Source organism: Protobothrops mucrosquamatus, unplaced genomic scaffold, assembly GCF_001527695.2.
Source record: "Protobothrops mucrosquamatus isolate PMUCROS unplaced genomic scaffold, P.Mucros_1.0 scaffold5272, whole genome shotgun sequence".
Lineage (NCBI taxonomy): Eukaryota > Metazoa > Chordata > Lepidosauria > Squamata > Viperidae > Protobothrops > Protobothrops mucrosquamatus.
This window is the reverse complement of record NW_015391138.1, coordinates 24,740-39,431: the sequence shown is the minus strand read 5'-3', so window position 1 is coordinate 39,431 and position 14,692 is coordinate 24,740. Positions and strand designations below refer to the sequence as shown.

General features: G+C 40.7%; 1 protein-coding gene across 1 annotated transcript in view; it reads right to left on the bottom strand.

Annotated features, from left to right (window-relative positions):
• Positions 1-14,692, bottom strand: part of OC90 (otoconin 90) — a gene marked incomplete at its 3' end in the record, with an annotated part of 34,606 nt that overhangs the window by 4,456 nt on the left and 15,458 nt on the right. Inside the window, exons 5-7 of the mRNA XM_015829030.1 lie at positions 14,611-14,691; positions 2,691-2,741; positions 1,552-1,669 (exon numbers count right to left, since the gene is read on the bottom strand). Coding sequence (XP_015684516.1) covers positions 1,552-1,669; positions 2,691-2,741; positions 14,611-14,691 — 250 coding nt within the window. The remainder of the gene's footprint in view (positions 1-1,551; positions 1,670-2,690; positions 2,742-14,610; position 14,692) is intronic.

Below are 14,692 nucleotides of genomic sequence, written 5' to 3'. Positions count from 1 at the left end.
TCTGTTAAGTACAGATACAGATGGCTAAAAAACACGACTATGGAATTCTCTTTTCTTCTGTGTGTCTCATAGTCCTCAAATTTTCTCCCTTGAATCTTTCAACCTTCAAGAGAAGATCTGGGCACCAGAAAAATAAGGCTGATTTGAAATAAAGAACCCATTTTTCTGGAACGGTCCATTTCACTAGCAAATAGCAGTTTTCGATGTAATTTCTGTGTGCCATTAAAAAAAAATAATTAAGCCCAAGATATCTTCTAAAGGAGTGGTGTGGTGGCCTAGTGGTGAAGGCGCTCACCTCCCACTGGGAAGGTTTAGAATTCAATCTTAAGTAATGGCAGATGTTTCTCTCTCAGGGCACAAAGAAAAAAACTCTGCTGTGAGCTCTGCATAGGCATCAGGAAGGGCATCTGGCCAGTAAATGCTCAGCTCCATCCAGTCACCACAACTGTACCCTGAATTAATGGATTACACGTTATGAAAGAGAAGGGATTTTTTACATCTCCTAAAGCAAGGGTCTTCAAACTTGGCCCTTTTATGACTTGTAGACTTCAACTCCCAGAATTCCTCAGCCAGCGTGCCTGGCTGAGGAATTCTGGGAGTTGAAGTCCACAAGTCATAAAAGGGCCAAGTTTGAAGACCCCTGTCCTAAAGAATTAATACACTGGTCAGTCACTTCTTTTCTACTTACTTTTTTTTCTTTAATGTACAACACGACTTTCTCATACTAACTGTTTTATAGGTCTCCTCTCTTTTCTTCCAATTAAACTATTGGGTTGAGTGAAAGCATTTCATACCTTCTCCAAAAGATTCTTCAGGAGATGGTGACTCTTCTGGAATTGTTGTAGACAATGTCGCCGTTTCCTCCCCAGATATCTTGAAGAGATGTCCTGGATTTGGGGTCCTAAGTTCTATTTAAAACAAAGCAGAATCCTATAGCAGTGGTGGCGAACCTAAGGCATGGGTGCCAGAGGCGGCACTCAGAGCCCTCTCTGTGGGCATGCGCGCCGTCGCCCCAGTCCTAGGCCCTTCAGCTGGGTTTTATAAAACCTTTTCACTTTAGGCCTCTGCCGCCATGTGCAAAAAAAAAAAAAAGGTTCAATCAGTCAATTTCAACTTCTCGCGGGGAAAAAAAGATCTTGCAAAGTTGGAATTGATTGATTGAACTTTTTAGTCCCATCCAGTCTGCCGTTACCACCGCAGCCACGCCCACCCAATGGGCCACACCCACCCAATGGGCCACACCCACCCAATGGGCCACACCCACTCGACGATGCATAAGTGGGTTTTGGGTTGCAGTTTGGGCACTCAGTCTCTAAAAGGGTCGCCATCACTGGCCTATAGTGTTCTTGAATGAAAAACCCATGAATCTCACTTATATATAAGTACTGGCTGGAAACATGCAGAAGAGACCTTCATCCCGCAGTGGACAGTCAAAAGCTAGAATGATAATGACGATGTATATAAAGTAGAGGTGCGCTTTTAACATACAGTCACAGATGTGCTTGCATTGCCTTTTTTTCTTAATGAATCCTAGGACAACAGGAATTTTACTTGCCACGGTTTGCTGGTCTTGAAAATTCTGAAGCTGGGATGAATTCCGCTTCTGTTATGTTAATCTCAGGTGAAGTAGTTGTAGCCCTTATTGTAGCAAAATAGCTCTCTGACAATCCTGGGAAAAGATGCAGGATTAACTCCTTTACTTCTTAATAGGAGATTCGACTCTGTATGAATTTAGATCAAGTATAAATATGTTTTTCCCCCCCACCCAATCTCCCAGGTCTTGCTGTATTGCCTTATCAGGTGGGAGCGGGAAGGGATACAACTGGTAAGACAGAATGTTAATAATAATAGTAATAGTAATAGTAATAGTAATAGTAATAGTAATAGTAATAAAGTTGGAAGGGACCTTGGAGGTCATCTAGTCCAACCCCCTGCTCAAGCAGGAAACCCTATACCATTTCAGACAAATGGCTGTCCAGTCTCTTCTTAAAAACTTCCAGTGTTGGAGCATTCACCGCTTCTGGAGGCAGCTTGTTCCACTGGTTAATTGTTCTAACTGTCAGGAAGTTTCTCCTTAGTTCCAGGTTGCTTCTCTCCTTGATCAGTTTCCATCCGTTGCTTCTTCTCCTGCCTTCAGGCGCTTTGGAGAATAGCTTGACTCCCTCTTCTTTGTGGCAGCCCCTGAGATATTGGAACACTGCTATCATGTCCCCCCTCGTCCTTCTCTTGATTAAACTAGACACACCCAATTCCAGCAACCATTCCTCATATGTTTTAGCCTCCAGTCCCCTGATCATCTTTGTTGCTCTTCTCTGTACTCTTTCCAGAGTCTCAATATCTTTTTTTACATCGTGGTGACCAAAACTGGATGCAGTATCTCAGTGTAAAGTGGTATTAACACTTCACGTGATCTTGATTCTATCCCTCTGTTAATGCAGCCTAGCACTGTGTTGGCCTTTTTGGCAGCTGCAGCACACTGGCCTGTTGATCTAAGGTGTGTACATATTCCTAGCAAGGTCATTCAAGGCATGAAAGTCTTAGCAAGCCAGGTTACTTTCAGCTCAAGCCTTTTTAAAGGCCAGGATAAAAATAAGACACACGTTTCCAATAACTGTAAATGAAGCAAATATTTTCCACAGCAGGGTTGAAGACTTGTTCACCCTGGGAACAAACTGCAGGTACCAACTTACCTCTTTGTACAGAATTATCAAAAGCAACAGTTGCATCTTTCTGGGTTACGGCTATAAAGCAAAATAAAAGAGAAAAAGTTTATGTTATCATACCAGATAATGTTTATGCTTTTTGTAATTTCCTTGATCAGGAAATTTCAAAACATGCCTCTCTAAGCAATCAAATACCTTTTCTATACCTTTTTTTTTTTTTACAGATGATGAAAACGGAGGTCTGATGCTTAACTAAATAAGCTGAAACAAACTTCTATTACTTCCAGAAATGGCCAAGGAAACTACGGGAAAAGAAAGAAAAGAAAAAAAAAGAAAAGAAAAGAAAAGAAAAGAAAAGAAAGAAAGAAAGAAAGAAAAAAAGAAAGAAAGAAAGAAAAAACAAAGAAAAGAAAGAAAGAAAGAAAGAAAGAAAGAAAGAAAGAAAGAAAGAAAGAAAGAAAGAAAGAAAATAAAAAGAAGAAAGGAAGGAAGGAAGGAAGGAAGGAAGGAAGGAAGGAAGGAAGGAAGGAAGGAAGGAAGGTAGGTCCCAGTGAGCTCTTGCTAAATACAAGAATTTCTTATATTTGAATAAGATAAGTTTCAAATCACATTTGTCCTTTTAGGCAATGTTGTGAAAACTAAGTTTTTCTTTATTGTATGCATTGCATTATGTGGCCCTTGATGGCACCAAAACAGTGATAATCATTTGTTTTTATTATCTTACTCCTTCCTTCTGCACAGAAGATTTAATACAGAATTCAACAGATATAATTAAAAACTAACACTAGAAGACAAACTATAAAGAAGATGGCAACAGAAAACCAGCCAATCATTATGTCACATAAAAAAACAGTACGTTTGCTGAGTGGGAAAAGAAGCCCTACTTCCACCACCCTGTTCTTCATGAATCAATAGGATTCTCAAAGTTCTCAATAATAATATTGTCAGTGACTAAAGCAAGGATTGAAACTCCTTCCCAAGTACTTGGTGCCACTCAATAATAACATCCACAGTAACATTTCCCAATCCCAGGTCCTTGGGAAGGACTAGATAGGTGGATAAAAATGCCAAATCCATTCCACAGCTCTGGCTGACTGTGTGGCGAACAACAATAACAGCAACAATAATAAATTTACAAGACGTTTCCATCTCCCCTTTTAAAAAACGTAATTTGTTTTATTTTATTGTTATAAGGCTTATGTTAATCTCATCTTTGAAGTCTCCAGACTCCTGGTGTGAGACTCATGAACTCTTGTCAAATCGAAGCATTTTTGCAGAAAATGCAGTGGTGAGATTCAGCCAGTTCGCACCACTTTGGCAGAACCGATAGCTATTTTTTTGTTGCCCGGGCCCAGAATGGACTTCCGGAAGTGGCATCCACACAGAGAACCGGTTGTTCACGTATTTGAATCCCACCACTGAGAAAAATGGAATTGCATAATGAGTGGTAGCACACCTGAGAGTTTAATATTTAAAGTATTAGGTTATTGATATTATGGAAATGTCTGTATTTAGTTATTGATCCTTAGATTAAGGGAAGCAAAAGTGCAGAAGAAAACTTCAAAAGACAGATAAGAACGTCGATGGTGACCCCAGAATATCAGACAAGTTGTAAGACTGACAAGAGATGTAACATTCAGGGATGGAAAGATAAAACCAGATGTTATCTTTAAATGTGTGGAATGAGAAAAAAAAGATAAAGTCATTGCCAACTTTAGCAGGGCTTTTCAACCTGTGGTACGGGTACCACCTGTGGTACATTGGCACCTGGCAGGTGGTACGCGACCATCCTAGAAAAGTGGTAGTGGGGGAGGGGAATGAGCTGAACCAGTGGCAGCACTGCACAAGCCTGAGCGAGAGATGGCTGGAGCTGCAGGGCTGCCAGGGCTCAGCGGAAGCACCAGGATCAGCGCTGAGCTCCAGCTGGAGCTCGGCACTGATCCTGACGCTTCTGCTGAGCCCAGAAGCAGCACCAATCAGCTGGAATGTTGCAGCATCTCCAGGGCCTTGTGATTAACATTCAGATGCTTGGCAACTGATTCATATTTATGACAGTCACAGCGTCCCAGGGTCATGTGAAGTGACCAAAACCTGCTGCAACCACCCAGCAGATGGGGGAAATAAAAACCAAACACCCCACCCCACCCCCACTGCCAATCCTCAACAGAAATGCTCACAATTAAAACCTCAGACAGGAGAAAGAGCGCGGCCAGGTGGGCAGGCAGGTGTCTTGCTCGGCTGTGGCTTGGGGGGGCACTTTTTTCAGTGCCATTGTAACTTCAAACAGTCACTAAGCAAACTGATAAACTGTACTTTATCACTTTTTTCCTTTTTTTTTGGGTCAAGTTTTTGACACCTTGCTAGGCAACTGGTGGTACTCGGATGTTGCCATATCCTAAAAGTGGTACAATGGGTGAAAAGGTTGAAAATCCCTGAACTATAGGACATTGCTCATCTCCGTTTCAAGGCCATTGAGCCAGCATTGTCTGAAGACATTTCCATGGTCTTGTGGCCAGCATGTCAAAGTGCTGTTAGCTTCCCATGTAAGTGGTGCCTATTTATCTACTTGCCTTTGCATGCTTTTGAACTTCTAGGTTGGCAGGAGTTGAGGCAAGGACAGGAGCTTACCCCATCATGTTGCACTTGGGTCTCGAACCTTAATCTTAATCTTAATCGCTGAGCACCGTGCCAAAATATAAGGTGTAGCCATCTTTTAAAAAATCCATCTCTTAATTGTCTTGTGCCTCACATCTGAGCATAATTCAAAAGCCAAGTAGGACAATTTGGGTGTTCAGAAAGATTGGTGCTTCCTGAAATGGCCTATGGTTCACCCCATGTTGAAGTATGTTGAAATATATTTTCTACATGTTTCCCTATTGAAATATGAAGATCTATACAGTACCCGCCCCTCTGAAGGTTTCAAGGAGTCCACTGCTTTCAGCGTCTGAAGAAACAACGAAAAACAGATAGGTTGGGTGTAAAAAAATGTGCAGGAATTCTTCCTAGCAAACAAGCCTCATATCATCAAATAACTTATAATAAAATCTGTTCTTTTGAAGGAATCCATGTGAGGAGTGAAATTTATCTCAAGGTGAAATTTCTTAGAGCAGTATTTCTCAACCTCTTCTTTATCATGGACCCCCTTTAAATACCTTTTGTGGCCATGGACCACCAAGACTTAACTCAAGAAGAAGAAGAAGAAGAAGAAGAAGAAGAAGAAGAAGAAGAAGAAGAAGAAGAAGAAGAAGAAGAAGAAGAAGAAGAAGAAGAAGAACAACAACAACAACAACAACAACAACAACAACAACAACAACAACAACAACAACAACAACAACAAGATGATGATGATGATGGTGGTGGTGGTGGTGGTGGTGGTGGTGGTGGTGGTGGTGGTGGTGGAAGGGACCTTAGAGGTCATCTAGTCCAACCCCCTGCTCAGGCAGGAAACCCTATACCATTTCAGACAAATGACTGTCCAGTCTCTTCCTAAAAACTTCCAGTGTTGGAGCATTCACGGCTTCTGGAGGAACGTCCTTCCACTGATTAATTGTTCTCACTGTTAGGAAATTCCTCCTTAGTTCTAGGTTGCTTCTCTCCTTGGTTAGTTTCCATCCATTGCTTATTGTCCTGCCTTCAGGTGCTTTGGAGAATAGCTTGACTCACTTTTCTTTGTGGCCATGACTGAGATATCAGAACACTGCTATCATTTAAATCATAACATTTCTTCAAGACTTTGTAGACACCTTGTGATGACATTTAGGGGACCCCAGGGGTCTGTAGATCACAGGTTGAGAAACACTGTCTTAGAGAATTTTGTTACAGAGCAGAGGGTGAAATACCAGCACTCCTGTGTACTTCTAACATAGTCCAAAGGCCATCAGAGGCCTATCGGGATTCAAGTGATGAAAATTTTGCTTCGGTATGAATCTCTATCAAGGATCATATGAAGAACAGTTGCTGGAATTAGGTACGTCTAGTTTAAAGAAGAGAAGGACGAGGGGTGACATGATAGCAGTGTTCCAGTATCTCAGGGGCTGCCACAAAGAAGAGGGAGTCAAGCTATTCTCCAAAGTACCTGAAGGCAGGACAAGAAGCAATGGATGGAAACTAACCAAAGAGAGAAACAACTAGAACTAAGGAGAAATTTCCTGACAGTGAGAACAATTAACCAGTGGAACAACCTGCCTCCAGAAGTCATGAATGCTCCAACACTGGACAGTTACTTGTCTGAGATGGTACAGATTCTCCTGCTTGAGCAGAGGGCTGGATTAGAAGACCTGCTTAGGCAGGAAACCTTATACCATTACAGACAAATGATTGTCCAATCTCTTCATAAAAACTTCCAGTGTTGGAGCATTCACAACTTCTGGAGGTAAGTTGTTCCTCTGATTAGTTGTCCTACTAAGTGTTCTACTAATTGTCCTACTTTTCATTAAACTAGACATACCCAGTTCCTGCAACCATTCCTCATATGTTTTAGCCTTCAGTCCCTTAATCATCTTTGTTGCTCTTCTCTGTACTCTTTCTAGAGTCTGATGTAGAATTCTTCATGCTGTCTGGAGCATTCTGAGAGCTGAACTCCACAAGTCTTAAAGTTGCCAAGTTTGGGAACTCCTGATATAGAAAATACTATTAGGCCTGCAAAAGCTAAGGTCATTGAGATGTCCTGGTCTAATGAGCGAGGGATTGAGTGTGGAAAAATCTACATTCAAATCCTACACTGTCATCTGCATCTCACTGTGCTAATGCAAAGAAGAAAAGGTTAATCAAAGGATTCATTATCCATCATGTCTGTGGTTATTCCAGAAATCTAAGAATTTCAAGGAGACCACAGTTGCATCAGTCCAGAAGAATGTATTAACTTACATCTTTCAGGGTTGTTTGGAGATGAGTCACTGGGCTCTTGAGGAACATCTGTCGACGAAAAAAAAATTAAAACTAGTTTCTGTGACAAATTCTGCTTTCTAACCTACTCCAAGAATCAACACAAGTGATTTTTTTAAAATAAAGAATTGTCTTGCTGTAAGTATACAGAAAAAACCCACATATTTTTTTTCCTAAGTTACGATTTAGGATGACGTGAATAATAGATATGGGTGATTTGTTGAGTAGGGGTCAAAAACTAAATATGGCAATTATAATCAGTATTTATGAAAGAGAATATTTGTAGCTCAGGGTTGAAATGAGGGGTCCTCAGTAAACAGCCCAACCAAAGAGTCCCTAAGACACCCCCACCCACCCACATAGGCAAGACACCAGAATATAAAATGACAGCAAACAGCACTCCTTACTAGCATTGATGATGTTACCTAATTTGGGTAATGAAATGTCTGCAAGAAAACAAGCAAGCTCAGAGAGCACCAAGGACCCCTCATAATCAATATTTATTTATTAGATTTTTATTCTGCCTTTATTATTACACAGGTAACTCAAGGTAGTAAACATACCTAAAACTCCTTTCTCCTTCTGTTTTTCCCACAACAAAAACCTTGTGAGGTGGGCTGGGCTGAGAAAGAGTGACTGGTTCAGAGTCACCTAGTCAGCTCTTCATGCCTAAGGCGGGACTAGAACTCACCGTCTCCTGGTGATTGGGCCAAAGTCACCCAACTGGCTTTCCATGCCTAAGGCGGGACTAGAACTCACAGTCTCCAGGTGATTGGCCCAAAGACACTCAGCTGACTTTCCATGCCTAAGGTGGGACTAGAACTCACAGTCTCCTGGTGATTGGCCCAAAGTTATCCAGCCGGCTTTCAGGCCGAAGGCGGGACTAGAACTCACAGTCTCCAGGTGATTGGCCCAAAGTCACCCAGCTGGCTTTCATGCCTAAGGCAGGACTAGAACTCACAGTCTCCCACTTTCTAGGCTAGTATCTTAATCACTACATCAAAATAGCAATGGATGCCCCTGAATTATCATAATAATCTTTTTTTTTGTATTGAAAGTCTTTCTTTAAGTAAAGTTCCATATTTTCATGCAATGCAATTGTCTGAACTTTTACAATTGTCAAAAAATATACCTCCACCTCCTCCTTCTCTTCCTCTTTGGAAATTGGCATTTCCACTGCTTTCCACTCCTGCAGTCACTATTCAGAATAAAAGACTGTCAATACAGGAATGTCGACTTGATCACAAAACAACCCACAATTCTGCTTATCACAAATAACCCTCCCAATGAATTGGCATTGTTAAACAAGCTATAAATAGATTAAATCATTAATCATTGCAATACTGATCCACTTACACTCAGCTCTGGGAACCATGACAGCTGGGCCAGTGGTGGGTTGGGGAATAACTAGAAGACAGATAATAAAACAGAATATCCTCGTGAGATTCCGCAAGCTGAACGCACCGTATTCTTAACGACATTTTAATGAAAATGTCAGTCCTGACAATTATCGCTTGTGCCCAGATAGAAGCATCTGACTTTCCAGTATAATCAGATTAGTCACCTACAGAAACATTTCAAAACTTTGACCTCCGTACTCTCTCTGCCTGAATGCTCACCAAGGATAATCCCATTTTTTTTTTTAAAAAAAAAAATTGTTCTCCTAGCAACAAGCTATTTTTTGCTTTCATGCTAGATGGAAAGCTGTGTGCTGTCTGAAATTTTGCTGCATGTTTCTGCTCAACTCACTCCATCATTGTCTAGCCTGGTATCAGAAGCTCAAAAGGAACTGAATAAAATTGTCTGAGGGAATAAACGATCTGATTGTTCTGAAAACTTCATGTGATTTGTAACATGTTTGTTTGTAACCTTTTGCTGCCGTGACTGCAAACAAATGCTGGCTGTACTTGGTGGTCAATTCCTTTCATGCATAAGGTGGGACTAGAACTCACAGTTTCCTGGGGATTGGCCCAAAGTCACCCAGTTGGCTTTCATGCCTAAGAACTCACAGTCTCCTGATGATTGGCCCAAAGTCACTCAGCTGGCTTTTATGCTTAAGGTGGGACTAGAATTCACAGTCTCCCAGTGATTGGTCCAAAGTCACCCAGTTGGCCTTCATGCCTAAGGTGGGACTAGAACTCACAGTCTCCTGGTGATTGGCCCAAAGTCACCCAGCTGGCTTTCATGCTTAAGGCGGGACTAGAATTCACAGTCTCCTGGTGACTGGTCCAAAGTCACCCACTTGGGTTTCATGCTTAAGGTGGGACTAGAACTCACAGTCTCCTAATGATTGGCCCAAAGTCACCCAGTTGGCTTTCATACTTAAGGCGGGAATAGAATTCACAGTCTCCCGATGATTGGTCGAAAGTCACCCAGTTGACTTTCATACCTAAGGTGGGACTAGAATTCACAGTCTCCTGGTTTCTAGGCCAGCACTTTCACCACTACCCTAAACTGGCTCACAATATGTCCCCCTGTGGATTCATGTCACCTTGTGATCCAATAATTTTTCACATGTATTAAGAGTAACCCATATGCAGTAATCCCCAAGCTACACCCACAGTATGCATTGGACTTCTCTGCACATTTATTTGTTTCTGTAAAATATTCAAAAGAGTTGACAATCAGGTTTGAAAAAAAAGCAACAAAACAACTTTAAAGTGATTTGTGTAAATTGTTGCCCTTAAGTTGGATAGGGAATGATAAAGATATATAATATATTAAAATCTATCTACCACTAATGCAGAAAAAGTACATAGTTCCTTATTTCTTGGAAAATAAAGAACTTTGTATTGGTCCCTGTTAGGCTTCATTCTGTTCTTTTTGATCAATTTGGAGTCAAAATGTTAACCTGCCGGGATCACCTGTCCATTTAAAATAGAATTTTACATCTGTTCATAAGGTCTCGGCTATCTCGGCCAGCTTGGCAGCCATTTGTAAACCTGATCAACATTTATTCCACTTGTTCATCCTGAATTTCAATTTTAGGAGCTTCGTTGCTTCTACAAAAGCGGGATTCCGCCAAGTCTTTTGAAAAAGGAACGATATAAAAATCCACGGGCATTTCCTTAATTGATAGTATCATAGACCCCCTTTAGTTCCCTTGCTGAACAATCTCTTAATCTGGGAGAAAACGAGAGAAACGTGAAACAAGGGAAAGAGAAGAACAGGCACCAACCATCTGCCAGAGTCATGTCAGTTAACTGAGTCTCTTTGGTCCTCAGGTATTGAAGCTCTGCAGAAAAAAATTAAAAGAATGATATTCTTTAAGTTTGGGGTTTCATTTGCTTTTTCTGCAGCCTGGAAATCAAAACTGCCCTGCTGAAACAGACTTGGCAAACCACCAAATTACAGAGACATGTGATTCTTAAAAAAAAACAAAAAAACAGGCCTTTAAAAATTTTAACCATATCAACCATTCTCTAAGCATTGAAGGGATGCAAATCTGTGTACTGACAAATAAGCTATTTTTCGGGAAAGTTATCGATGTAATTTCTGCCCTGGAAAAAAAAAATCCAGTTTTCTCTTAAATGAAATCAAAGCTTTATGGATTTAGAAAAGGTAGGATGGTGCTGGTTGAAAGAAGTTTAGTTGCAGAGAAACTTGCAAGGAAACTACTAGAGATTTTCAAGAAGAAATTGGACAATGATTTGTCTGGAATAATAAAGGATCTCCTGCTTGAAGAGGGGGCTGGACTAGAAGACCTCCAAGGTCCCTTCCAACTCTGTTATTCTATAATCATTGTTCAGTCATTGAGGGCTTGGAACAGGAAAATCAGCAGCTGTGTCGAATACAAATAGATAATTTGTCATGACACTTATTTAACAGGAAAAACAGTTTTGCTTTCTGTTCCATCCCTAATAATTATTTTTAATATGTTAGTTCTGGAAGTGGATATATTGCACAATTGCCTGTTTCCTATTCATTCTGCCTGGCTCACCTTTAAAAAAAAACATTTCAATTGCTTTTAAGAAAATAACAGAAAAAGGAGAAAAGAAACAAAACATTAAAATAATGACAAAGCGAATGCATTAAAAACTATGCAAAAAAAAAATGAAAAATACAATAGAAAAGAGAAGGAACAAAATATAATATACCATTATAGCAATGAACATTTTGCCTGCTCCCCCTGATCCAGCACAATAAGCAGGTTTCAGGTGCCATCCATCACCCAATGCCACCCTGATGGGATCCAAGAAAAACACATTTTCCATTGTGGCGTCCACCTACTCTTTTGAAAGAGACTGAAGGCCAGTCTCTTCCCATTAGGCATTAGGTCTGCTAGGAGAGGTTTTATAGAGTGATGGTCCACAGTTGCCAATTGCCTTGTTTTTGTGGGTTTTGTCGGACTTTAAATCTATCCGAAGTTGCTCAGTGTCATTTTTGAATCAGGTGGCCCTATAAATTGGAGGAGTAACCTTTTTTTAAAAAAATGAATATTTTGTAGGTGTACAGCATACCTGAAGCAGGAACTGTGGTGTGAATTTTCACACTAGATGTTTCTGAAAAGAAAGGGAACAGGTGGCCAGTCATATAAATGTATCATATGATTCTGCATATATAGCATAATTGTATCCCAGGAAGTTATTGCATGTATATAGAGCATATGTAGTATATTGTGATTACAACACATATCGTATTGCTTTCTGACAGGCTCTATTTCCTGATCCATGACTTTAAAAGTTTAGCAGATAATCCCCTCTTCTGGACTCGAGAAAAAGGCAGTTGAAATGTTTAGCTTAGCATTTAACTTTCCCAGATCTTTTGCTTTTAGGGTAAGTTGGGTAAATAACTTTTAGAGTAAGTTGGCAAGAAAATTTTGGTGCCAGTTCAAAAGTCCACCATATCCCACCTCTATTTCACAATAGGTCTTGAATAGCCAATTCTATAAGGGGTTCATGGTCAGAAAAGTCAATCTGAAGCTGTCATGAAGCCAGCAAAGTGTTTCCATATAGAAAGGGGCAAGACAGGACCAATATGTTGACTTTTCCTTCTTCTTCTGTTCCCAGATGACCTCGATGGCCAGAAATTATTTCAATTGTTCGAATATTTGCCAGTTGCCCACTGTCTCCATTTTTGATTGCCCTAATGCTCATGTTCTTAAAACTCTAGAAATAACCAAATGATCACACATTGGTTGGGAAAAGACTTCTGCTGATACTGACCTTAAAATCAATCTATCAATCCATCAAACTATCAATCTATCAGTCTATCAATCCATCAGTCCATCAATCCATCAACCTATTTATTAAGAAAATTTACATGGCTGCCCAGCTCATTAATGATCACTTACAAAAATATATGTTGTCCTCGACTTACAACTGAGCCCAAAACTTCTGTTGCTAAGCCAGACATTATGAGTTTTGCCCCCCACCCATTTTACAACCTTTCTTGCCACCGTTGTTAAGTGAAACACTGCCATTGTTCAGTTAGTAACATGGTTGTTAAGTGAATCTGGCTTCCCCATTGACTTTGCTTGTCAGAAAGTCCCAAAAGGTGATCACATGACTCCAGGACATGGCAACCATCATAAATATAAGTCAGTCGCCAAGGACCCGAATTTGCGAAAAATGGTCATAGATAGATAGATAGATAATTTAATTTGTATACCGCCCTTCTCCCATAGGACTCAGGGCGGTTCACAGCATATTAAAAACAAATAATATACACAAAATACAAAAAATGCAAAATACAAAAATACAAAAAAATAAACCCCGATAAAAGCCGAATTAAAACCAAATATTACCAGCTGTGTTTCCAATTAAAATACTTTTAAAATTATCCCTACCTAAAATCCTCCCTAGGTCAGGCCCGCTTTTACATCCCTTTTCAAGTGGTCATTCAATGAACTGTTGTAAGTTGAGGACAACCTGTAAAACCCTAACATAAAAGCCAATAAATCCCCATCTCCCTGGTCAGAACAATCAGACCAAACATGTAATGCGCTCTATATTACTCTGGGGCAGTGGTGGGATTCAGCCAGTTTGCACCAGTTCAGTAGAACCGGTAGCTAATTTTTTTGTTGCCCAGGCCCAGAATGGACTTCCGGAAGTAGCATCCACACAGAGAACCAGTTTTTCACATATTTGAATCCCACCACTGGAAGAAGGCATAAGAGAGATAGCAAAAGGAGGGAAGGAAGGAATGAAAGAAGGAAGGAAGGAAGGAAGGAAGGAAGGAAGGAAGGAAGGAAGGAAGGAAGGAAGGAAGGAAGGAAGGAAGGAAGGAAGGAAGGAAGGAAAAGAGGGACGGAGGCAGTGGTGAGATTCAGCCAGTTCGCACCACTTTGGCAGAACCGGTAGTTAATTTTTTATTGCCCAGGCCCAGAATGGACTTCCGGAAGCGGCATCCACACAGAGAACCAGTTGTTCACATATTTGAATCCCACCACTGTCTGAATCCCACCACTGCTCTGGGGTCCCCAGGTCCGTTGGCAAAACCATGTCTTCAGGGCCTTTTGAAACCGTGTCAAAGTGGGAGTCAATCTTATTTCTGCAGGGATGATATTCCACATAATAAATAAATAAAATAAATAAATTATTTACACCAGAAGTTACCAATGTTAGCTATTTAAGGAATTGCCCATCAAGGGAACAAAGAAAAATGTAATGATGCCACTGAAGGAAGAATTGGTATTCTTTGTGGTATGAAGGCCTATGCTGGACATTAATCAGCCCATTTTTTTCACTACTTCGGAAACCAAAATTTATTGTAACCAAGCACCATTGACTATATAAACTCTCCAGAAAAGAGTGTCAAAATCTCCCCTTAGCTAAGGGTTTCTTAACCTTGGCAAGTTTAAGACGTGTGGAGTTCAACTCCCAGAAGTCCACAGCTAAGCACGGGTGGCTGGGGAATTCTGGGAGTTGAAGTCCACACGTCTTTAAGTTGCCAAGATTGACAAACCCTGCCTTGGCAAACTCTTTCGTGAGGTAAAATCAGGTGGCATTAGTTTGTTTCAACCCATGGCACCTTCAGAAGAATAAGGTGAATTTACTGAGCAAGGAAATGAAGGCTCTGAATGGGAACGAAGAACTGAGAGATTTTCCCCCCATTTTCTCACCTGTCACCAGAGAGGAGCAGAGGGAAGCATCAAAATTATTCAAGGAAGAATTAATGGGCGAACGCAAGAAACATTCAATGGC